This window comes from Aulostomus chinensis, chromosome 9 (genome assembly GCF_037954235.1).
Source record: "Aulostomus chinensis isolate RoL2024-O1b breed Wild chromosome 9, RoL_Achi_v1.0, whole genome shotgun sequence".
Classification (NCBI taxonomy): domain Eukaryota; kingdom Metazoa; phylum Chordata; class Actinopteri; order Syngnathiformes; family Aulostomidae; genus Aulostomus; species Aulostomus chinensis.
Window position 1 is genome coordinate 26,755,517 of NC_141328.1, and position 26,195 is coordinate 26,781,711.

General features: G+C 44.2%; 2 protein-coding genes across 3 annotated transcripts; both read left to right on the forward strand.

Annotated features, from left to right (window-relative positions):
* Window positions 1-335: 335 nt before the first annotated feature.
* Window positions 336-7,007, forward strand: asb8 (ankyrin repeat and SOCS box containing 8). The gene is made up of 4 exons (XM_086214692.1): window positions 336-440; window positions 1,432-1,608; window positions 1,689-1,793; window positions 4,166-7,007. Exons 2-4 carry the CDS (start codon window positions 1,480-1,482, stop codon window positions 4,799-4,801), a joined length of 870 nt encoding a protein of 289 aa, XP_086070818.1. The 5' UTR covers window positions 336-440; window positions 1,432-1,479; the 3' UTR covers window positions 4,802-7,007.
* A 936-nt stretch (window positions 7,008-7,943) lies between these two features.
* On the forward strand, window positions 7,944-25,585 carry atf7a (activating transcription factor 7a). Of its 2 annotated transcripts, XM_086214694.1 has the most exons (13): window positions 7,944-8,083; window positions 12,934-13,005; window positions 17,109-17,205; window positions 17,415-17,527; window positions 18,744-18,908; window positions 19,143-19,291; window positions 20,207-20,300; window positions 20,402-20,521; window positions 22,612-22,761; window positions 23,022-23,210; window positions 23,519-23,624; window positions 24,203-24,262; window positions 25,055-25,585. In XM_086214694.1, exons 2-13 carry the CDS (start codon window positions 12,958-12,960, stop codon window positions 25,285-25,287), a joined length of 1,524 nt encoding a protein of 507 aa, XP_086070820.1. In that variant the 5' UTR covers window positions 7,944-8,083; window positions 12,934-12,957; the 3' UTR covers window positions 25,288-25,585. The 2 variants fall into 2 exon arrangements, with proteins under 2 accessions (XP_086070820.1, XP_086070819.1); XM_086214693.1 differs by lacking the exons at window positions 7,944-8,083; window positions 24,203-24,262 and having other exon boundaries at window positions 12,907-13,005.
* Window positions 25,586-26,195: the final 610 nt, after the last annotated feature.

The following is a 26,195-nucleotide window of genomic DNA, read 5'->3' on the forward strand; positions in this document are numbered from 1 at the left end:
GCCTCCTGGCGCTTCCTAGATCATCGGTACCGGTATTACCAAAGGTAACCTGAATGAGTCCTGCATGGGCAGCCTGACGCGTCGTTGCCGGGTACGTGTCCTCGGTTCTAAACATGGACGTGGGCCGCAGCATTGGTGGCATACCGGTGGATGCCTGCTACACATGCCTATATTGGGGAGCTGAGGCGGCGGTGCGGGCTCGGGGGCCGGCGTAGCTCTTAGTCAGCCTCCGTGACAGGCAAGAAGGAGCTAAAAATTACAGCTAATTTTTCCCTCCCTCAACACAGCCGACCTGCGCTCCTGGGGGGTTTAAACAGGGAGAAACGGGGATCGAGGCAGAGGGCGTGGCCGCCAGCGATGACGTGCACTGTTGATGTCAGTCAGAACTGCAAACGGCAAATACAGTAACCTGACAGCCCCTCCGTTACTGGACATACACGGTACCTCGTCTCTTTCTATAGCGTTAATTTACGGTTGTTTGGCTCCGGGGTCACTTCGACGTGCAACTGCTCGGGCAGTGAATGAATGTCACCGGACTTTCATCCGCTACCCGCGCCGACTGTTTTCTAGCATCTCCATGCTAACGCTAACTCGCTAGCTAACTCAGCGCAAATGTAGCCACGGCTTTTTCTTGAAAAAAAAAAAAGGAAAAAACAAAACCTCGTCTGCTTGCTCTTTGTCTTTGCAACAATGTAAACCTGATATCTGTGTAAAAACGCCGACACTCTGTGCATTGGTTTTGGAGACCGTTCTCTCTCCTCGGTTGTTCTTGTCAGTGAGCTTAGCTAACGTTGTCGGTCATTTGTTTACGTGTCTCGTTGCTCACATTTCTGAGCGCCTCGGTCAGAATATTCCGAAGTTTTGGTTCCGGTATCCACTGTGGTGCTATTTGCTAGATTTGCACGGAGCTCTGGCTGTGTTTGCATGACTTAAATTGATTATGAACTAAAAAAAATAAAAAATAAATAAAACAACGGTGTTTGTAGGAGACACATTTGTTGAAATGACATGTTCGTGCCTGGTTGTTCTCATGACTCGTCATTACATAACTGGAAATGTTTCAAGAATTTATGAGCATTTATCTCAGAACGATCATGCAATCTTGAACACTTCCAATTATGTAATGTCATCTCTGCTGCTGCGATATTAGAAGCCTTTTCAAGGATATTTGGTTCTCACTGGTGGGATTTTCTTACCTCAGAGGGAAACAGTCCTGGACGAGGGTGTCAAGTTGAGCCCAGACATCATTTGCATGAACATTTGATTATTATTTGATTGTTCACATGCTGCTACAAAAAAAAAAAAAAAACAGCTAGTTGACAGCCCTTTTTTTTTTTTTTTTTATTAAAGAAAAAACAATCGGATACATTGTGGTTGTGTGCTGTCTGTGTGTAGCAGCTCAGAGATCTTTGCTGTCTCCCCTTGTTTCAGCGTGCCCTGGTGTCACCCCTGCCCGGGTGCCATGGTCCTCTGTTACACATGAGCTCTACTATGTGGTACATCATGCAAAGCATTCAAAGTAAATACTCCTTGTCTGAACGGCTCATCCGCACCATCGCAGCCATCCGCTCATTCCCTCATGACAACGTGGAGGATCTCATTCGTAAGGTAGGCCTGAGTTCAAAGGAATAATCTCTCACTCTTTGTTACTTGGCGTTTTGACATCATTTATCTGCTGTACTGCTCAGGGAGCCGACGTGAACCGGATGCACGGCACCCTTAAGCCGCTGCACTGTGCCTGTATGGTTGCTGATGCCGACTGTGTGGAGCTGCTGTTGGAGAAGGGAGCAGAGGTATGTCAGAGACGACTCCTACACTCAACTGTTCCCTTTTGGAGGGAATAAGATTATGAATTAATCTCTGCAGGCAGGTGAACTATGCTTGTGATAGTTAATTCGTCACGTTGAGCACCAAGCCGGTTATGTTTTTTTCTCCACAATGGGTTCTTTGTGGGGAGGCGCAGGTGTGAGCAGATTTGACAACTAAAACTGAACTGTCGGCTCCCACAAAACAATGAAATAAATAAGAGTTTCAACACATTGGAAACTCAGAGGTGGGCAAAGAGTTACGCAATGTTTTTTTAAATAAAAAATTAAAATCTGAGTGGTGTGTCACACTGTGCTAACACGAAGGGAAAACAGTAGCTGCCTGAGATGTTGAGAGAGGAGAAAAATACGGATTGATGAAAACGGTCGTACCGCGCAGATCAGTTTTGTGAATGGTCTGATTGCACGATGGATTTTTGATTATCACACCCTAATTTATTGTTGTTTTAGAAGCCTCACCTTTTGAGTTTACGACAGAGGGAAGCATAAACGAGCCAAAAAAAACCAACAACAAAGGATAACTGATTAACTGAACCAACTCGTTTAATTCGAAAAACTCCTGCACACTGTCTCACACATGCAAACAGATACATTTAGTGTCACAAAGTTTGGTCTCTGAGATTTTCCTCAGGTGATTCTTACAAGACGCAGGGGATGGATCTAGGAATAGGTCAGTAGATCTACGTGGACCAATCAGATCACACCACTTGCTGATGACACTCGTTGAGTTTAGATCGTGATGCACATACAGAAATGGTGCGCACATCACGTTAAAAAGCACTTACCTAAGAAGACGGCACAGTGAGTAAGAAAGAAAATCAGTCACAATCGGATGATCGGGCCAGTGTGCACTTTTGTGTGAGTCAAGGAAGCAAAAAAAAACAACAAACAAAACAAAAATAGAAGAAAAAGCTTCCTTGCAATAAAAAGATATGCAGCTTAAAATATGCTAACTAAAACGCACAACTGTGTTAAAAAAAAGGGACATCGACCTTAAAAGTACCAATCAATCCAATCAACCTGAACAGCGAAATAAAAAAGAAGTCAGAAAATGAATGAAGGAAGGAAGGAAGTCACTGCTGCGTGGTCATCAATCGAACGCCAGAGGAGATTTTAATATTTAATGCAATGTTTGCGCTCATTATCAATTGATGACGGTTAAATAGTCTGAGAGGGCGTAGTGGAGGAGTCGCAGATGCACCATAAGAGTTCCTCTCAGTGGTGCAGCGCTCCAGCGTCAGCTGTGTACGTTTTAGCGGCTGTTTTTATTAAGCAGTGTAGTTACTCAGCGAGGAGATGACTCCGCCCTCCTGTAGCCACGATTGACAGGAGCTCTATTTTTAAACGAATATGCGGGTGCAGATGCTTTGATGGCCATCAGAGCGGTCCCCTAAGAATCCTCCGACCCGGCCGGATTAACGCTGCTGCTCCGCCAGGTCACACTGACCCGAGAACGCGCCGCGACCATCTGAGACGTGACGGGAGGTTCGATGGGAGCCTCCACTCATGTCTGCAGTGATAAATGCTGAGCTTTGTGTGCAGTTTCCTGTTCTGTGTTGGTTTGATAGATGATGGCCACAGGCTGAGAGACAACGAACACACTTGAAGTGCGTCTGGGTCCTTCTGGTGTTTGTTTTTGTTTTTTTCTTTGGGGGCGTCAAATTGTGTTTTTATGAATGTTTTGGTGTTTGGAGCATTTCTTCATCCAAACAAATTTCTTCCCAGTGTTGGTTTTTATTCTCATGTGAGCTTTGTCCTGTACTCATGGTATTTCATGAGGCTGGATGATGACAGCATTGATTATGTCTCTGCACTAGGAGGCTGAGTCCATCTGGTATGTTAATTTTAATGGTGGATTCACTAATTATGAGTAAATATTTGCTCTTCGTATCCAGGTCTGGGAATATTTTCCTCCACTCCAATACAGAGGAGATTAATTACATTTTTCTTGTTTGTTGGTGCTGACAGGGTTTGGAATGAACATTTTTAGTAACATTCTGATCTGGATCATTGCAGTAAAACAATATTTCCAGCTGTAGTTCAGTACTTTTTCTTAAACTTGCAATTCTCTATTGCTGATATTGCTTCAAATTAATGAAGATGCTTGCTACAGTCTACAGTCTGCTACAGTCTACAGTCGTCCCCCCCCCCCCCCCCTGCCCTTTGTGGTGCTGCACATGCAGGAACCAAAATAGCAGGCGTGCTTGCAGATGGCAGTGTAGGCCATCCACCGAAGACCTGTATCAGTTTGCAGTGGTCATTGTGCTCATGCTGACAGTGTATGGCCTCAGATGTTGTTAATATAATGTAATGCTCATGACATTAACTGTCCTTATCAGGTGAACGCCCTGGATGGATATAACCGCACAGCGCTGCACTATGCAGCAGAGAAGGATGAGAGCTGTGTGGAGCTGCTGTTGGAATACGGGGCCCAGCCAAACGCTCTGGACGGCAACAAGGACACTCCGCTGCACTGGGCCGCCTTCAAAGACAACCCCGAGTGTGTACGAGCCTTGTTGGACAGCGGGGCCTGTCCCAATACCCGGGACTACAACAATGACACGCCTTTGAGTTGGGCAGCAATGAAGGGCAACCTTGAAAGTGTCAAAGTGTTATTAGACTATGGAGCCCAGGTCCATGTGACCAACCTGAAGGGCCAGACCCCTATTTCCCGACTAGTGGCCCTCTTGGCCCGGGGCCTGGGCACTGACCAGGAGGAAGAGTGCTTGGAGCTGCTCTGCAGGGCAGCTGGTCGATTTGAGATCCGGCGAGCTGACGGCACACTTCCCCGGGAGCTGAGTAAAGATCCCCAGCTTCTGGCGAGGCTGACTAACATGGTGGCTCAGGCTCCCACGCTTCGCTCTCTGGCTCGCTGCGCTGTCCGACAGAGCCTCGGGGTGCAGTTCCTCCCCACCGCTGTGAAAGAGCTTCCTTTACCAGAGACTATCAAAGAATATCTGCTGCTGAGAGACTGAGGAGGTGATGCTCTCAGGCTTCACTGGCTTATTATTAGACAGCTCATCACACAGCCTTCACTGTCTCTCCTTCAGTTAGCTGACAGTGTCTCACAGTGGCCCGTAATCATCAACACCTCTTACAAATTAATATAGATTTTATCTAAATTCTGTAGATAGAAGACAGATGCACCCGCACCTGGAGAGACTCTTTTTTTTTTTTTTTTTTTTTTTTGTGTGTCTTCTTTCAGTCGAGTGAAGCGGCTCTCAGCCTGTTCGCCAGACTCCCCAGAACAATCACAACGCCTCGCTTGCTCCCTGCTCTGTTTAGGCACAGGCTAATGAATTCCATCATGGCTTTAATATTTTAGATATTGTGAAGCAACCGAAACAGTCACTGTGGTTTACACCTAAAAGAACAACGATGGGAAAGGAATGTGTTGTCAAACTGCTGAGGCCTGTTAACATGTTAAAAGAAAACAGCAGAGCCTCTTAGAACTTTTTGCACGGTTGATCATTTCAACTGGATTCAATTGTTTTCCGAGTGCAGGCACACTTAGCCTCTCACGCCCTCATTAAAACTGCACCAAGACAAACCATAGGCATGTAGGCAGCAGAATGTAAAGTAGCATTTCCTGTCTGTTTTTTTTTTTTGGTCATCTTTTTCTGCACAGCCATCTGGGTTCCTGACCCCAAGGTTGAGAACCGCTGATCTTACAGTGGCGCAACATCTAAATTTGCTCGGTTTCACCCGAAGGAGCGCTGCTGCACCTCAACATCACTTTTGCATTTCACATTCAGAAAGCGAAGAATATGGCATTTTGGGTAGCGCTCATCCTGTCGCCGAAACAAAACTAAACTACAAGAAAGTTTTTCAGCCCACCAACAGGCTCATGGAACAGAAGAACAAAAATTAGTTGGTCTTCATTAATCGAGTCGTCTCCGCTCATCACAGCCATAAAAATGTGTTTCTGAGATTTGAACCTTGTTTTCTTCAGTTTGTGTCTGCAGCCTTCACCTGTGTGTTAGGAAGCTATTATGGTTTGTTAGAGCAAATCTTGAGTTTGGTTGTAAAATGAGAATTATTAGATTAAATACAAATGTAATTGTGTGTTTCTGAATGAGGGCTATTGTGTAACGATGGCGGCTCCTGAAGTGACGCACAGAAAGGAATGTTTTTTTTATCGTGGAGTTGTCATCTTTGGTGAACGTCGGCTTCAGTCGCCTTCGCAATCCTGCAGTAGGAAAAAGACTAAACATTTAACCAAAACAGAAAAGATTGTGTTGGATGACGGGGTTTTTTTTTTGTTTGTTTTTGTTTTGTTACTTTGAAGCAACAAAAGTTCTCACAAAATGTCAGCGGACATTTGGTTCCACACACTGATTTTGCCTTCATTTCCTCCACTGATAAATGTGACCGCATCTTTCCTGCTAATTGCTAATGCTAACTGCTAATGTTAATTAAAAAAAAAACAAACACCCTTCATTGAAGTAAAAGTAAACTTTCCAAGGAGGAACATAGAACTTTTTTTTTTTTCTTTTTTGTAATTTCTCACAATTGATGTCTTCAGTTTTAGCTAATAAAAGTTGGGAGTGGGCGGGTGAGGTCATCGCCGGTTCAGCATTTCGTCGCGTTTGTGTTTAGACATTTTCTTTTAAATTAAACGTTAAAATGAAAGAAAACATGAAATGGCATGACTACTAAGTTTGTCCTTTTTAAGATCCTCTTAAAAAAAAAAAGATGCTTGTAATATGTATTTAAGTTTAATAAGGCACCTGTCTAAATTCCTGTGCGTATTTCTTTTCTTGCATATAAACATTTTAACTTTGTCTTGTGCACACCTGAAGAAGTGTTGTTTTTTTTTCTGTCACCACAATGAAAGTAAATGCCTTTATATCCCACCCAGTTCTTCGCTCCATTCTTCACCACGACAGGAACCTTTTAAAGATGTGGCAGCAGACAGCGACAACGCATCCAATCAGTCGTCATTAAAGTGCAATTATTTTAAAACGCCCGGTTGTAGCAGGCCGTGGAATGCTTGGCTGCGTGTCACATTCCAGCTGAGGTTTTATTTGCATCAGCTTCTTCTGCAGCACGTAGACGCGACTTAATAGGAGAAGCTCAGGCGTTACTACTAAGATGAGCGATGCTGTCCAAGTGTCAGTGAGTCATGACAGTGACCTGCCATGGAAATGGAATTCAGCCATCCGTCATTTGATTATTTACACGCTGTGACATAACGTGGCTTGTGGGGGGGGGGGGGGGGGGGAGTCATTCAGCTCACTACATTTGAAATTAAAAAGTTTTCATACACCTGTGGCTGTAAAGTTTTGATGTCTTTTCCTTCCTGGGGTGGAATGATAGGTATGCATGCTGCCTTGTCTCTGAAAATAGTTCCTTCATGGTAGGTTATTGTCTGGGCAAAGAATATGTACAGGAAAATTCTGCTTTATCATCAAACTGTTTGATTGAATACAGTTGCATTCCACCTTGAGAGCTGCGCAAGGTCAATCTTTCATTGATTAAACCTTAAAATGTTTTTTTTTAATAATTATTATTTCTTATTGTTTTGAAATGGATGAAAGAGTAAATTTTAGAAATGTTCAGTTCTAGAAAGATCCATTGGGGGTCTCTCTAGCCTCGTCGCTCAGAGACGTCTGTTGCAAATATGAAATGTACAATTATGAAACTAAAAGCCGAAAGTACTGCAAAAACAAGCACAACAAGGGGAAAAACAAACATAATAGAGTCTTCGCCTGAAGTACCTTCAGGCTCAGGCCCAAAAAATAACGACAGAGGAGGTAAGTGGGTTTTCCTGCCATGAGATTTAAATGAATAGAAAGTAGACAGAAAGATGAAAAACAAACAAACTTCTGCCTTGATAAAGTTTCATGCTTTTATTCATTTATTATTTTTAGTACGGTTACGGTGTGAGTTTTTCCAGTTTCAAGATGAATATTTCACCTGAATTTCCAAAGTTATTTTGTGTAAGTGACAAAAAGCTTTGCTCCTTATTGGAGGTTTTTTTCTTTCTTTTTGGCGCTCCATTGACGTTATTATGAACTACATCCCCTTTATCGACACATGCTACAAATTCGGCCTATTTACTGTAGGTAATTAATGCTCTTAACAGTTATTATTGAGTTGTTATAGATCCGGAAAAAAAAACCTGCTCTGAAATTCCGGCTCCATTCGAATCAGGTCCTGGCGACGGTATTTGTCTTGAATCCCGCGATAACTCGACGTCGAGGGGAGTGTCAAATTCCAGGAGAGAGGAGAGGGAGTCAGAGAGGGGCGCAAGGGTGAGTTTGTAAACACTTTATTACCATTTAAATTCACCATCGATTTGTACCCGGGCGCCCAACCGTGACACATTAGCGCTCGGTGAGGCCGTTTTCATTGTTTGTCGCTGCTGAAACTGCAGGTTAGCTTGATTGTCAAACTGTTGTATCGGCTACTACGCTCCATTCGGACTCGCCGTGAACTCAAGTGTCAGTCTGCTAGCCAAACTAACTGCTAGCCTTTTTCTACCTTTTTGTGACTTTTGCCCTGTGCAAGTCCTCCCCTACACGCCGGCTCAACTCCGGCACACATTACTTTAACGTGTTCGTTTTCATGTCGTCACCGCTGAAACTGGCTGCGGGGTTGTTGTTAAGCATTTTTTCTCAACGTGCGTTCGGCCTGTTGTTAACGCTAGCTACACCAGTTAGCCATTAGTTTTTCGTGGACACACACACACACACACACACACACAAAAGTTGATTTCTGTGGTCGTAGCCAATGAGGTTCTTCTGGTTGATATGATTGACAACGTCTGAGGCTGTGAACGCCTTGCATGTTGTTGATTGACGTGCCTGTAGCCAATTGCAGGAAAGAATAGGCGGTCTTGTTACGGGAAAAGGCGGGGCTAACCATGCCCGTATGTAAGCAGTCTTTTAACGGAGCCTAAAAGACAAAAACTTTTCAAGCCAGTTGGCTTTGCAGAAGCGCTTAAATTTAGGATTTGTCTTTAACCGTGACAGCTTCTGCATACTTAAAACGCCACAAAAGTAGCTGCTTGTCATATTTTTTTTCGCCACTGTTGCTGTAATACCTATCTGCAAGAGCAACCTCTGAAGAACTCAAGTAATAATGATATCTATAGTTTTGCTATTTGAGCTGTCGACCGCCCCGGGATCCGCATCCCCATGCATGTCAACACCTTCATTAGGAATGTAGGTCATGTTTTTGGCACAGTTGCAGTAACTTCCATTACATTTGAGAAGGGTCACAACAGGGAATACTCCAGCCCTTTTTTTTTTTTTTTTTCCCCTCCTTCCTTCTTTTCCACAATCTTAAAATCTGAAAAATCTCTCGGCACATTTTAAGTTTTTTGCACTATAAATATTGGATGATGCAACTTAAAAAATGATCACATTTGCAGATATGGTGAATAAAGAGGCTATGCTGGCTCTTTAATGAGAGCGAGAAATTGAGAGATGTGGTATTTCCCTCTTCCAGACCTTACGGCAAGTGCTTATATAAGTCACAGACCATGAATCAAATTATCTCAGTATTTCTTATTTAATTTTAGAAAACTGCCTCTGGGTTCGTCCTGTATTGTCCTACATTGTGTGGTAGCTCAACATGACTTTGGCTTTTAGACCTTTCCAGTTACGCAGACATGCGTATAGGATTTCATTTGTTCCATTTACCAAATCTCAGGTTCACTTTGCTTACATAAATATATATCGGCTGTTGCAGGCACCCAGTTACTGTCCAGACCCCCCCCTCTCTTGAGGTTCATAAACCGCCTGTGATTGAACAAATCCTATTATTTAACCAATAGCTCCTTTCTCTCCTCGCTGCTTCCCCCTCTTGTGTTTTCTCTTTTTGTGGGGTCTCCCCTACCCTCTGGCAATTCAAGCCTCAAATTCCAGCATCATGGCTGCAGCGTGCGCTATTAATACGGTTTGTTTAGTCAGTTTCCTAGCAAGCCGCATCAAACACTGGATGGCTGTGGCTGGTTATAGCTGGGACTTGTTCCCCTACACCTGCTGAGTCGGAGAAATCCAAGTTAACGGTGGGACCCTGGCAGCAGCTCAATGAGAGGGACAGGAATTAGGGCACTTTGAATGCCTCCATGTCACCTTGGATGAAGCAAAAATAGGCAGACCTGATATCCAATGCTGTAAGGAATATGAGTGATGTGCATGAGGACTAATGTAAGTCCCAGACTGATTTATTGTCTCACACAGATTTAAGGTCTGTATGGAGCAGAGCATTTTACTGGATGCAGTAAAACCTTACACACTGTCAAGTCGTTAAGTATTCTCAGTTTGTCGTCAGCGAGACACACTGGACAGTTAACGTTGTAAATAATGAAGAGCGTCATTTCATTCTGTTTGCATCGGAATCTGATGGGAAAGTTTTTGAAGGTGTCCGTATAGATTTATTGTCTTACCACAGAATCAAGCAATAATCACTGGAGAAAATACCTTAACACATGGTTAAGATATTGGTTGGTGCAGCTATGAAAACAAATGGTATTTTCCATCCCTGTCATTTTGAATTTATGCTGCACTTCCCCACAAAATCAAGTCCCACGTTTCACATGGGTGCCAGCCAGCCAAGTTAATGTCTAGCATGACTTGATTAAGATGTAAACGCTGAAATCTGTTCCCGCTCCCTACGCCAGATGTGTCAGCTACCCCACACAGTCCACACCCTCGCTATAACGAGCTGGATGGAGTCTCTCGTTTGCAGACACATCTCTGCCCAAATAGACTCAGCCGATCGGAAGCACTTTGAGAGGGCCCTGGCACTGACCTGTTGCCTTTCTCCGGTGCATGGGAGGTCTGCAAGAATTCTGCTTTGTCTGTCTTTTGACCTGCGCAGACACGGCTTTTGCTTGCAAACGGGACGCAGGACCCTTTCCTCAAAAAGGCACAGAGCTGATGGATACAACAGTTAGGCCTGTTACAGGCCCGGCGTCATGGGAGAGCGTTACATTCCAGCGCAAGGCTTCAGTAATCATGTGTTGGCTCAGGGGCAGCTGTCCTCGGCAGAGGGAGAGATGGAGGCAGGAAGGAGGAAAATATACTGACTTCAACACTGGGAAAACTTTCAGACATTTATGCCTCGCCAACATAATGAACAATCTGTCCCACTCAATAATACTAGACTACATATTCAACCCGTCTAGTAGGTACAGCGGAGGTTAATGTGGTCAGAAACTCTGTATTAGTACAATACTAAACATTTCTAAGTAATGTAACTTTCCATTTTGTGGGAAAGTCTCATGTATTATGCGGATTAATACATCAGCAGCTTTTTAAAATGTGCACGATAAAATCAACATTAAGAGACAAAACAACATGGACCAGACAGAAATATTCACGTTCACACAGACAAAGTAAAATGTAAGGGAGAAAATAATTCAGGCAGAAGCCCATTAAACATGAAGGTTGGACTCATGTTCCATGTGTGTGCTTCAGCCGGAACGTCTTGTGGGTTGCAGTATTAGTGACCTTTGTTTATTGAAAAGTCTCGACTTGCATAAATAGCAAGGTCCTTGATGCATGTTGATAGTCGCCGTGCTGTCAGTGGGACAGAGTTGCGTAATAGCTGCCAGACGTCACTTTGGGCCAGCTGAGAATGCTAAAACATTTATGTCCCTCGTATATTGCCATTGCGCCTCTCAAGTTATTTTTCCAAACGTCGCCGGTTTATCTTCTCATGGAGTGTTTAGCTGTGCGGAGCAGTGCAGGGTGGAGTGGTTCGGTGGAGTTGTGGGGATGTGGTCAGAGAGCGAGGACAGTCGCGAGGAATTCTTCGCCACTATGGTGACAGCTGATAGAGACTGTAAGCCAAACTTAGACAGCTTCAGTTTGTGTAGCTTCAGGGCTAACGGGAGGAGAAACCAAACAGAAGCATGTGCATATTTAACTCTTGACAATAGCGTGTATGCTCCAAGAGAGGGATATGGTGTTTGGTCTGCAGAAGACGTGTGCCCAATACATTCAGAGGCTTGGCGTTGCTAAGCTCTGTTTACAACACATTTTGATTCAGCGCTGTAGCAGAAAAATGCCTGCTACACTCCTGACATATGAACCTAAACTTAATCAGAATAAATTGCAGGTTATAACTCGTGAATAAAGTCGGGATGCACCATTTTAGAGTTTTAGCGGATGTGGTGATACTCTGCAACTGGTCTTGGCTTGTAACTGATATTTACTGATGGTGATAGGCTGAGCTGCCATATCAGAAATTCATCGACACGGAAAAAGGACTATTTAGTAGTGATATTAGTACAGTACATAAACGGTAACCATTTCTAGGTTCCTTTGCTGTGGTATGTTGTCCACTTCTACAGTGGCTCCTGCAGAATCGGCCCCAACAGTTACATTTTCATTCTAATTCAGCACAATAACCAGCCTGCAAAGAGACACTGAAATAGCATTTCATAAAGTCATAAAATACAGTTTATTATTTTAATTGAATGAGCTTAAAAAGGATGTATCAAACTAAAAGTATCAAGACGATTATGCAGTAAAACTTCCAGTACTGCCCTGGTCTGAGCGGGAGTGGATCTCTCCATCAGTCAAGGGTGTCTGTGCTGTTATAAAGCACATAAGTAGGAATCGGTCAGGACCAGAGGTACAAATGAGGCGTAAATCACCCATTTTAAGTTGTGTGAGCTGTGTTAGAGATGTCAAGAATCGAGACAACCAAAACAGAGTTTGTGCACAGTGAGAAACAGCTGAATCAGAGAGAGACTGAAAGAAGAGAAAAGGTTGGGAGGTGCTGGAGAGCCGAGGAGAGGGAGTGGTAATCAGAGAAGGAGGGATTGGAAGTGAAGAAAAATGAGCCAGAAGAAGAGGGAGAGTGAAGTGTCTTTGTGTAAATGGTAGCCGTCGTCCTCTCTGGAAGTGGCTCCTCATTGGCCAACCAGAAGCCCCCCTGTGTGAAGGAAGTATCACCAGGGAAACTTGGTCTTGCTGCCTCTGTGCGTGTTTTCCTCCTTGCCAGGGTTATTTTTAAATAGCATTCGGCTTCCTGCTCAGACTAAAGACTACAAGACACACCATCCCTGTTTTGTTATTTTCAGGGTTCGTCAGTTGACAAATCGAGAAAAGCCGCAGCAATGTTCTCCTCTTCTCCTTTCCCACAGTTACATTGCAAGCTCTTTGCAAAAATGGGAGACGACCGACCTTTTGTGTGCAATGCTCCTGGATGTGGACAGGTAAGTCTGCCTCTTCCGTGTTCTGGACTTCAGGTGTGTGTGTGTGTGTGTGTGTGTGTGTGTGTGCGTGTTAGTTTTGTCTCTGTGTTCATCCTCTCCAGCTGCTGACTGTTTCTTCTCTTGTAAAACAAACTCCATCGAAAGACTCCTCAAGGCACTTACGATTATTTTGTAATGTGCATGTGACGGACAAATTTTGAAGAAACACAAAATCAACATGTGATTATAATCGGCATGAATGTCCCTGTGTTCCTGCTGAGCGCTCATGCAGCTTTGAAAATTCTGTCAGCACACCTCTTCTCATTAGCAGCGTAAGCTAACTGGCTGTGATTTAACTTCGATCGCGCTCCTGCTAACATGCTGTCTTGTGAGACAATGCTGTCTCTTGTAGCAGTGACTCACTGGAAGCTCCAGTGAGTAATCAGAGCGCAGTTATTGTTTCAACCTGTCACTGTTGACTCGGTGCGCCTGCAGACACAGGTTTGAGCCATGGCAGTGACTCAGCTGAGTACTAACGGCGTGCTCACATGCCAGTAACACGGTATATTGCCGGGACTTGAGCCTCACATCGCGACAAATGAAAAGAGTAGAGCTCCTCGTTTTTCCACATCGCGTCTGATGCTGCTGCGTTCAGCTGGGTGTGATGTGGAAGGTCTCTCCTGGGGTCCGGAGGGAGAAAGTCTTTATTTAGTTAAGAAACATGTGTGATTCATAAATGCTCTGAAGATCTGAAGTGTTCTGTTGTCCATGCGGTACAAATAACAAGCATGCACATTAGTTAAACATGCATGTGTCAGTTAAATAAATGATGATTCTTTTTGTTTACTTCTCAGAACATTATGGACACGCAGGGAGTTCTTTCTCTATAGAAAACAACATCTTACAAATCCTCTGACATGGCCTGTGACGTAACAGACCTCATTATTAATTTAGCTCACCAGTAAAGCAACAAAAACACGTGGAACTTTTCCAGGCTGATGACATTGACGGGTCTCCGACCACTGACCAGCTCTGTGTGCTTGTCAAACTGGTCTGGGATCAGAGTGTGGTGACGTGGTGGGGCTGTTTGAGCGTGCTTTTTGTGAGTTATTAAGGCTCTGCAAAAAAACAACAAAAACAAAACAACACTACAACAAAAGTTTTCCTGAACTTTTTCTATGAGTCCCAAAGTTCTTAAATGCTAAAACAGAATGCATGCTTTCTTTCTTTCTTTCTTTCTTTCTTGCTTTCTTTCACATGGTAGCAGTAGAACAATCTTTAAAGACAAAGTTGTCATGGTGAACGAACACAGCACAACACTTTTACGCCGCCAGCAGACGTGAAGTGTTGTAGGAGTTAGCTTGGAGAGTTGTATTCTTTAGCTCTGTCTCTACTCGCTCCCGCGGCTAATACCTCTCCCATGTTGATCAAAACCACTAGGGCCAAGGTTGCCCTCAAACTGTCTTTTACAGATGCTTTAGAAAAGAAAGAGTTACATAAAAGCACCAGAGACATTTCCTTAGGATGTATTCAGGGGAAACCCTTTGATCGTGAAGCATTAGGCATCGATTTTGTAGAAAGGTCTTTGGTAACCATTTTCCTATGAACATTTGAGGGACCTGTAAAAGTCCCTTGAATTGAATTTTTGGAGCACCGAACAAAACAGTGCATGCCTGAACTGATGGTGATAGAAGAGGAGACAGAGAAAACCCTCTGGAAATGAGCAGCCTGTTGAGAGATTTGTCCCTCCGTTAATTACAGAACACTCCTCAAACGCTGAGCATCAAACCAAGTGTTGAGGTGTATTATTTTATTGAAACGTGCCAGTTTTGTCGACTCTGGTTCGTCTTCATCTACAGTTCCTGCTGTTCCTTTCATCTACATCATCTGCAGTTCCTTGCACAGCGAGGCTTCTCAAATTGACTTTGTTTGTTTCTTCTTGCCACGTCTTGTGTTTGAGCATATTAGTTTCGGTGGGTTACATTCTCTAAGAGCTTTAGAGCTTTTTTTTTTTTTTTCTGTACTGAAAACAGCTGCAGCCTGAATGCTGCTGGATATTGACGGAAGAGGTGAAAGTCAAACAAAGTTAACTAGATCTGCTAAATCTGAAGGTTAGTCATGTTCTGGAGACACATTTTATGTTGATAATAGTAATTTCATCAATTGGAAATGTAAAAATGTCCTCAGTGCAGCTTGACATGTCTAAACACAAGTAGCCAAAGTAGAAATGCAGCTGTATTGAATTCTAGAATGGAAAATTTGGATGCAAATAACGAACGTAATGATCAAAAAGTGCACCAATGACACCATGAAACAAAAATCTTATGGTGAACGTCTGTACGAACTTTGTAACACAAGTTTATCGGTTGTTCAGTGCTCAGGCTCTCGGACTGTACCAGCATGTGTCACTATCACAAACCGTCACCATTTATCAACCGTTAAATTTGCTGCAAAGACAACACTCCTAGTTTGGTCAGTGTGTGAAATCAGAAACTTGCTGCCTGCGTTTTGTGGTTCCTTGTCAGATCCCTTGAAACCAGTGTGTGTGCTTCAACAGCTGAATCGGTTTTATCTGTCCTGTTGACTCTTTCTGTCACGAGAGCATCGTTAGGAAACCGAGTGTAAACACAGTAATTGTTTTATCCCAATTATCTTGTTTCGACAATCACTCGAAGCCAAAATTTTAATTGAAAATATAATTGGGCGCATTAACTGACCATGAAACAGCCTTTATGTCAGGATGCCTGATGTCCAAATGTAGTTTAACTGCTGCCCTTTACAAGCAACAGTTGTCTACCAGGAAAGTCTGAATCATGCCCATAATAGAACGAGGATGATTGACTCCTGGCTTTGCTCTGGGTTTTCCCTTTACCAAGTTTACAACAACAACAAAAACAACAGCCCCCCATTATATGATGCCCGGTATGTGCTGTGAGGGGAGGGGTAATCCTAGCTGCCAGTATCTCCAGCAGGGAGATTACTGGGAGATAGTTTCCTCTGCAAAGACCACGGCACTTTGTTCAGAGGGAAGAGACAAATGAGACATGGAGTTGTATCGGTGATGCTGCCTGGTGGGGCTAAAAATAAGCCCCCTGACACTTGACTGTGTTTCCACTTCGTTCTGTCACGACTGAACTCGCAACTGAAACACGGCGCCCTAAAATAGTCCCCGGCGAATGGTGAATAGGCTGGTGCCAGAGCCAAGATTATTCCTCCCACGTCTCTGACTGATTCACCTCGCCACTTCTCCAAAGAAGAAGAAGCGGCGTGTCTTGGAGGATGGCTGCTCTCTCTGCTTCCTCTCTATAGTCATATTTCCTTTCCTAGCTTATGTTCAGATATTTGAGCCCCTGCTCTGCAGAAATAATGTGACCATGCAGTGCTTTAAAAGCCATATTTTTCCCAAACATTGTATTTTGAAAAATATAAAGGTGTTTATGAATCATAAAGACTTCTCTGTAACTTGAGAATGCAGAAAGAGCCAGGCACATATATTTAGCTTGAAGCTAAGGGCGACTGACTGCCATCAACATCAAAACTGTCCACAAATATCTTTCCAGTAACACCAAACTAGAAGTGTTCTAGTTTGTTGTCGTCGTTGTCGTCCACTTTATCCGGTTGACCGGGTCGCGAGGTCAGCAGCCTCAGCAAGGAAGCCCAGACTGTCAAGTTTATTTGTTTTCAGATTAAATCAAAGTTAACGTGGAGCAGGATAATGAAGGTGTGGATTTTACCGGATGATGCGCTTGAGATTGTGTTAGCTGAAACTTTTTTTTGCTGGTTGGTATGTGCCGCTGTTAACGTCAAGCTAGGAAGGCTCTCTCTGCCTTCTGAAGTCACAAGAAAGCAGTGAAGAACCGTCTTTGTGAGCTCAACACGTCTGTGATTGTGTACTTGAAAGGGAAAATACACTTTTTCGAGTGTATTGTCACTGTAAGATGTGAGGAAATTTACAGCACGGATGAAGTCTTTGTCACAGCGAGTTTGTTCATGCTGCACATGTTGGGCTGCAGCTCCAAACCATTTATCTTCTGTCTTTTACAACATGGGGTTGAAGTGCTCTGTACTGTCTCTTCAGGTCAAAGGCAAACTCTTAGGACGTCTTTCTTCATTTCTCGTTGCAGAGATTTACTAACGAGGACCACTTGGCTGTACACAAACACAAGCATGAGATGACGCTGAAATTTGGACCACCCCGGACCGACTCAGTCATTATTGCAGGTACCAGCATTCAGCTTCATAGCACCTTGTGGTTGAATAACATCTCCCAGTTCCGCGGCGCATGTGCCTTCCTGCACTATTTATAGAAACCTCATGAAAAGCAGCTTCATTGACACATTTATGACAGAGGTGTGCATTTTCAGTGCTGTGTGAACCAAGTGTGAAAGCAGCACTTTGAATAGTCATCATCTCTTTCCCCCTTTTGCCAGATCAGACACCTACTCCCACCCGCTTCCTAAAGAACTGCGAGGAGGTTGGTCTGTTCAACGAGCTGGCCAACTCCTTTGAGCAAGACGATGACGACAAGAGAGCAAAGAACACTGTAAGTGTGCAAGCGGTGTTTCGTGCGTGCGTGCGTGTGAAATGAAACCAGGGTTATTTTCTGTAGATCCCTGGCAACTGAAGTTCTTTTTTGTTTACTTCCTTTTCTCTTAAAGATTTTGCTGACTCGCTCATCAGTTTAATCATCAAGACAAACAACAACTGTAACAGCTTATGATCACATTAAACTGATATATCGCGTTACGCCCGGGCTAATTTGCAACCCCTGTCCCTGAATAGGTTTTGCCTCTCAAAAATCGGAAAATACCAACATTACAAAAAAATAAAGTGGAGCACGCAGTGCCTCTAGTTTTGTGTATGCAAAATACATGTCATAATCATTTACATGCATGTCAGTTAGGTATGTGTGCGCTTGTGAATGTTGTCTAAATCAATACCAATGTGCATATATTTACAGGTGTCTGTGTGTCCATAGTGTCTGAATCTGTATACGTAAATACCTTGTGTATCAAGCTGTGTGTCCATAGCCGTTTGTGTGTGTGTGTGTGTGTGTGTGTGTGTGTGTTCACGTATCCAGTAATCTGTGATTGCAGGCGGTTGCAATCAGAAACTCCTGCTTCATGTACATTGTTGATCATCGCAACAAACTACCATGGGGTTTTTGTTTGGAGTTTAACAGTTGTGTACCAAAATAGCGCTACAAGGAAGGGGTGTACCCACATTTGTTCCAGATCTTTTCTGGAGTAGTCCAGTGAATGAAGGCAATGTTTTTTTTTAAACTCGAATCAAAACACGAATGACGGTTATTAGTTCAATTACCCCAATAAACAGCCACAAACTCGTTGCAGAGAGAGCAGCTTTTCTCTGTTCAGCCAACAAATCACACCAGCCCTTTATAGATTAATACAAATACAGTCCATTTTCTGAATTTGAGATGGTATTATTGGGATGTTCTTCAGAACATTTGTCTTTTTATGCGTCCTTGCTGGTGAAAGTTGCAGCCGGAGAAAGTTATGTTTTCAGGGTGTCCCTTGAAAGGAAATGAGAGAAGAAAAAAAAAGACGCAATTTACGTTTTGTTTTGACAGACGTGTTTTTTTGTTTTTTGAACTAGTATAACATCCCTAACACAAACTGAGGCTGTGGTTAGTACTCATACCCTTCTATGTACTGTATTCTGTGAAAACATCATCATGTTCATCCTGGCTCTTGCTCTCTCTCTCTCTCTCTCTCTCGCTCTCTCGCTCTCTCTCTCAGCTGCCTGCTCCCAACACCGTGGCTCTGGACATGAGCCTGCAGACGCCGTCAGATGTGAAGGTGAAAGAGGAGGCACCTGTGGAGGTGGACTCCTCCCCACCAGACAGCCCCGACTCCATCTCTGGAGAGTCAGACAGCAACAGAGAGCCTCTAGTTAAAGGAAAGGTATGATGCCAATCAGTTGGTGTGTGTGTGTGTGTGTGTGTGTGTGTGTGTGTGTGTGTGTGTGTGTGTGTGTGAGAGAGAGAGAGAATCTCTTGTGATGTAGAAAAGAAACAGCTAAATGTCATTAGGACTTAAACCATATACTTGCATTTGTGGGAGGTGGGTCTTTATATTATCTGTTGCTTGGCAGAATCTCAATTTTGAATGAGCTGAAAATTTGAACACATCTGATAGGATACACCACCCAGGAGTTCAGCCCCCACGCCGACGATTGTACGTCCCGGTTCCCTTCCACTACACTTGGGCTTCGATGGCCTTCAGCCCACCATGCCCTCACCCACCTCTGTCATCACGCAGGCACCACCTTCCAATCGAACTCTGGGGTGAGTTCAGTTCTGTCTTTCTGCTGATGTCTTACATTTTGTCCTCCTCGGAACCAAACCAGGATGATGTTGAAGATCCTGTTTTTATAATGCAAAATGCTGAACGCGTCTTCTTGATGTCATTATCTTGTATGATGTGTTTCCCCAGCGTGCATCTTAATACATCATTTGTACAGGTGAATGTACTGAGTTTATCATAGGTGCTGGAGATGCTGGACTAGAATAGCGGTGGCATGCGCACCAACATGGCTGATTGTAGATTTGTGGAGGGAGAAGGAAAAAAAAACTGAGTGCAAAGAAAAGAGGATTTTCACTGGTGCACAGTAGCACAAGCAAGTGTGCGTGTGTGTGTGTGTGTGTGTGTGTGTGTGTGTGTGTGTGTGTGTGATGGTGAGCATTTCTGCAGCGGGTCTTTCTGCTGGGGCCTGAAAACTACTATGACCCATAAGAGACGCCACCACCATACACACACATACACACTCACACACACGGATGTGTGGAGTGGAGCCTGTTTGATGATGAAGACGTTTGCTTGAAGTGAAAGGTTTTACCAGCTATTTGCCCAGACGCTAGCAAAAAGTTAAAGGCGGACCAACCTTGACGCCTGAGCTGAGGCTGAACCAGATGTGGTCCAGCTGCTGGGCTCAGCATCTCCACTTGAGTCCTGCTGATGATCAGGCGTTGTGGTTCCTGGTCCCAGAATCTTTTTTTTGTTGTTGTTGTTTTTTTGGTCTTGCTGTCCTTGAGAGGGACTATAATTTTACCTGAGCAGCTCTGATTGGATGGATGTAAACGTGCACTCGGTAGGGTTGAAGTGGAAAGTCGTCCACAGTGATGCGTTATAAAAACAAAAACAAAAACAAAAAAGCGGTCATTTAAACAAATGTGACTGAATTCTGTGCCTCTGTTGTCTAGTTCTCCAACCAGTCACTACCCCATGATGATGCTTCCCACCGGCCAGGCAGTGCCTGTCCTCCCTGGTCCCGTACAGATGCAGTCCGTCATCAATGTAAGGCCGGACGGTCAAAATATAGTGTAGTTTATTTAAATCCCCCAGGTTGGTTGAAGTTATTAATGAACGCAAATTTGTGAATCTTCTGTGGTCTCCAGCTGGCCCGACCCATGTGCATGGTACCAAACATTCCCGGGATCCCTGGTCCTCCTCTGGGAGGCAGCAGCAGCGGTTCGAACTCCCCCTCCGGCTACAGCATCCACTCTGAGGCCAAGATGGTCAGCGCTAGATTAGCTCTCTATTTTTATCTCTTTATCTGTTCTTTTTGTCTCCCATCTTCCCCTGCAGCCGTCCTCAACGCTGGCTGGGTTTGCTCATCATATGACTTGTGCAATTACATGATGTTGTTTAACTCTTACAGCACTACAACACAATCTTAACTGAGTTATAATACTGCATAACAGGAACAGAGCTTCTCGCAAAGATCTCCTCTTTTAACTGAATTTTGAACTTGCTGAATATGTACTGCAATTGTTGATGTTATGTATGAACATTCATCGTTGATAGTGTTGCAGCATAGACTTGTCAGAACTAGAAGACCGTCGTTGTCAATGACCATCAGAAGCTGCTGGCCTCTTACATGTGCTGTTGGCTGGTTTTGTGCCAGCTGACAACAACAGAATAAATCCCGAAGCCCCGTTTGCCCTGGGAAAATAAAATTTCATGGCATTCGCAAAGCTCAACACAGAGCAAAAATGTTAGATTGAAGTGGATGTGATGTTGGAGTGTCCCCCGCAAAATCAGAATCTAACTGTGGCAGCAGCTGACAGCAGGCTGAGAGCTTGACTAGTAAATAGCGTACTGATTATTTACAAGTGTGAGATAAAGAGTTACGGGGGCTGAGCAAATCGATGTGCTGAGGCAGGGCTTGTAAAACATACACCGTGGTGCCTTTGCTAACGACCTTCTAAACTGATCAGGAACGCTGTTCTCTTGGACGGATAAAAAGAAATCCTAAATATACTTGAACGGCACAGTTTCATAATAAATTGGCTGTATTTTCACATCGCAAATCACTGATGTGTTTTGTGTCATTGCTCCAGCACTCCCTTAACTGCTCCCCTACTGCATGTGAACTGTGATGCCACAGTCGCCATGATAGCAAAAACAAATAGTTAGCTGAGACGTGGAGTGAAGAAAGATCATCTGATGAATGGAAAATAAATCTTTAGTGCACCAAAATATATTTGTCTGCAGATAGGAGCATCTCCTTGGTTGTGAGAGAGCAAACATTTGTAAACATACATAAATAAATGAAGGAAAAATGAAGAGCCGCTGTCGGTGCACAGTGCAGACAGAGAGGAGATTGTCTGCTCGTTCGATTGCGGGTGGCATCATGCTCTTGTATAAAAAAATAAAATACTAAAATAGGTTGCTAAATATACTTTGGCACTAGGCCCAGGTATATTATATGTGTGGAAAACCCTGCATTATTGCAGTGCTGTCAACAGTACACAGGAACTGTGTGACCTTCACGTCACCACTGGCAAAGATCTCTGCAGACTTGGAGCCTGTTGTTGAATTGATACCTCAAAGAATTTTGAATTTTTCTGTTTAAAACGTTTGGTTCAGCCTGATGTTGAATTCACAGCAGTACCTGGTCCAGTCGCTCCCAGACTGAGTCAAAGAGATGTCGTGTTGCTAAATCTGCATGCAGAGAAGTCGGCCTCCAGCACAAACTCGGGTCACTAGCGATGAATCATTTGTCATGACACACCACTTCTGGTGTGATCAGCAACTTCCTGCAGGATGTATTGAAGATAAGTGACGAAGATGTAGGCCCCGTTATTCTCGCTGATGATATAAATGAGTGGGCGGAGCTTGTTAGTACGAATGATCGGCCAACATGACCTCGTTGGCGGTCAGTGCAGTATGTGAGGAGACTTATGGCAGACAGAGATGCACGATAATATCAACAGATGTTGGTCATTTTAAAATAAGTTGTATGTGTAGCTGATATGCTCATTGAGGATGAGGGAACAATAGATATGAATGAAAAATATAGCTTTATTGCACTAACATGAATTTTTCTGTGAATATCAGCAGTTCCTTTTTTCTAAGAAAGAACATCTGTAAACTTGCATAATTAGATTTCAAAAGATACCAACAGATATCAAGTTCTCAGTGCCGATCAACCTCATCATCGCAGGCAACAGCCGCGTCAATTATCTGCAAAAATAGAAGCACTCACTCATCCTACAGTGTACAAGCCTGGCTAAGATGCTGCAATGATGTCTGCGTTATGACATAACTATGCAACACCATTCTGGCTGCACTGTGACACGGGTGTTTTATTGTTCTGGTGTAGCGGCTGAAGGCCGCGCTGTCCCAGCAGAGCCCGTCAGGACAGAGCATGGGTGTGATGGCCTTGGGCAGCAGCCCCATGGTGCCCCAGAGGGCAGAGCAGAGCCAGCTGCTGGTCCAACACCCAGATGCTCCATCACCTGCACAACCTCAGGTACGTTGTGCTCAGACTTGGACAAGAAGAACAGTTTCACTGTAAAAAGGAAAATATTAGCAGAGACATTCTCCTGTAGAAAACACCACCTGCTAGAGAAGACCACGTCTGTACTGGGATGGAGGTGACTGATATGCTGCTGACTAAAATCATGAAACTATGACTCAGTTTTCCTTTTTTCTGTGTCATCTGTCTTCCGTTCCCCTCTCTTGTCTGTCTTTCTATTTCCTCTTCACTCTTCGCCCCTGTTCTCCCTCTAGGTATCTCCAGCACAGCCTACAGGTGGGCGGCGGCGGCGGACAGCGGATGATGACCCAGATGAACGAAGGCAGCGCTTCCTGGAGAGGAATCGGGCCGCTGCGTCGCGCTGCAGACAGAAACGCAAACTTTGGGTCAGCTCCCTGGAGAAGAAGGCTGAGGAGCTCAGCACCATGAACGTCTCGCTGTCGGTGAGTGGGCTCGTCGTGGGCGGGCAGGGATGAAGTGTATGACTGCACACGGTTGACAGGTGCCCGACTAGTGGTGGAAGTTTGAGTAAAGTCTAAGAGAATGTTGGCTAATTCTGCAAATGATGGGTGTTACATAACAATACACTACAACTTATTTTACTTCATTATTGTGCACTGTGGGATTTACTGTAGTTAAAAGCAGACAACTCACTGGAGAGCACTTCTGAGCTGAAAAAGGTCTCCGTTGGGATTTCTATGACATGAGGTGGTGAGAAGCACTGACTGGACTTGTGTTTCTGTGTCGTCAGAACGAAGTTTCTCTGCTGAGGAACGAGGTGGCTCATTTGAAGCAGCTGCTGTTGGCCCATAAAGACTGTCCTGTGACCACCTTACAGAAGAAGACTGCATACTTAGGTGAGACTTTGTTCACCAGCCCTGGCCTCAATACTCCGGGTAGGATTCCTCACTGTTGCACCTGATACTGCTATTACATTCAGCCACATTTTAACTACCAGACAACAATGGAAGGAAAGTCATTGTCAGCTTAAACTGACTTGTTCTTCATCTGAGCCTGGGCTAACAAATCCATTTCATGAGACCACAGTAGACTTTGGATTGCGCCACATTACTCTGTCCAGATCCAGCCCAGTTCCACTGACAGGCATTCTGTTCTTTTGGTCAGAGCCCGAGACAGTTGGAGCAATACTTCACCCAAAAATTCTTGTTTGCCTTTCAAGTACTGCACAAGAAGATTTTTTTTTCTTCCCCCCACCGCTGTGTTACATTTTTTGTGACTCCAGAATGCAGCACATCATCTGCTATAATTCACGTCGTCTTTATCCACGCCTACACTCGATAATCCACAAACACTTTGAATTGAGATAAAAACAAAGTTGAACACTTGTGGTTGTTGGCTGTTGTTAGTAGTTGGTGGCAGAGGTCTCCTTAAGCTTCAAGCTAAATATACGTGGCTGACTCTTTCTCCATTCTAGAGTCACACAGAAGTAATGCAGGAGGGAAAAAACGTCTCCGTGAGCTCAAGACATCTATTTGTGAGTACTTGAAAGGCAAAATATGGGTGAAGTATCAATTCAACATCAGCCTGTCACACAATCACTGTAAAGCCTCACTTCATCTACCGTGAAAGAGGGCAAAAACAATTCAATTTAACATGAATGACGAACAATAATGAAGTAATAAGATTCCACAACTGACATCAACGAAAGCGCTTTTGACACCACGGCCGATGCAAAAAGCCAGAGAGCATTGAAAAATGATGATAGCATTAAAGAAAAGAGAGACACCAGCGATGCAGACAGCACTGATACAAAGACGATCATCTCATGTTTGAGTAAAGACGGCCACACGGTCTCTACACCCTGAGGTGCCGGCACACAATGCTACTGCTGCTAGCTAATACCCACTGACACACATTAAGTGATGTCATCAGCAGTTAGATCAGTCTCACCGTTGTCAAGCTCTCATCCTCATAAACTGTTCGTCTCGTTTATCACTGCAACCCTGAACTCCCAGTCCCCTCAGTGTCATCAGTTTTAGCTACGTGTTACGTAACCAACTGTGTGGTTATTTGTTGATTTTCCTGCATGGTTTTAAAAAGTGGCAACTTCCCCGATGACATCCGTTGTTTTGTAACCTCTGTCCTTCCATCACCAATCGTCCAATCAACGGCAGTAATGTAGCGTTTCAGTCAGGAAGGGAGTGTGTGTGTGTGTGTGTGTGAGTAAAAGTGAAATGTTCCTACTGCAACTACTAAGCAGTTACAGTGAAGAAAAAACAATCAAAATACTATCCACCCTTTTGAATCTTTTTTTTTTCCTTGATAGCTGCAGAAGAGAACATGAAAGACAGCTCCGAGCCTACAGGTTCCCCTGCCCCAGTGATCCAGCACAGCTCCCTGGCGCCGAGCCCCTCCACAGGGCAGAACGGGCTGAGCTCAAGGGCAGCAGCTGAAGCCATGGCCATGTCAGTGCTGGCGGGGATGGGCCAGCAGCAGAGGGCTGAGAGTGGAGCCTCTCACATCATCATGGCTGCACAGTCCCAATCTGCTGCCAGATGATGAGCAATGCCACCATGGCCCAGACTTGGCTCACACTCACCACCCAAAGGGTAAAACAAGAGCAGCGGACCCTCCCCTTACTTCCCCAATCTAGATGATTTTCATTCTCCTCTTCCCTCGGCACTCCTCCGCTCTCTCCGACCCTCCTGTGAAGCCATCATGCTGTGGCCTGGAGCTCAGCAGCAGCCTTCTGGGAATGGACTGAGACTTTTGAGAGAGCTTCCTGTTCACTTTTCCACAGACTACAGGGGCTGGACTCCAACCCCCCCACCCCCGTGCCTCCCTGCTCATCTCTCCTCACTCTAAGTCAGAAACGACTCTTCACTGGACTGCAGGACTGCATCGCTCCGAGTGTACTGCCATCATAAACCTACCAGACACACGCACAGTTCCAAACACACACGCTCGTATTGCATAAACGTCTTTGATCAAATCCGATGTAAACGACACACAGGGACTGACACGGTTTTCAGCAGGGAATAGTGCCTTGCTCTCTTTTTAGCCTTCACCCACATGCCATCGCAGCATACGTCTCTCTACATCCTAGGCTCCAAAGATGCAGTCATTGTCTAGACTCCCATCTTAAATATCCACCTGAAACTTTAGTGAAGGTGACTTTAAAACCTTACCTCATTTACACCCCTTTAAATTCATCAACTGTGTGTGAATGGCTCCATGTGTATGCGTTGATGTACATCAGAACATAGCGGTTTGCCTACTCCTGATCTGATAACGTTCATAGCTAGATTGTTAGCATGTGACTTTTTCTATTAGTCCTTGATACTGTATGTGCAGCTATATATTTTGTTTTTGTTTTTAGATAATTGGCACATTCTTACCCAAGAAAGTATCTTGAATTTTTTTTTTTTTTCTGACCTGAAGGGAATTCAGTCTCTCCTTCTTCTTGC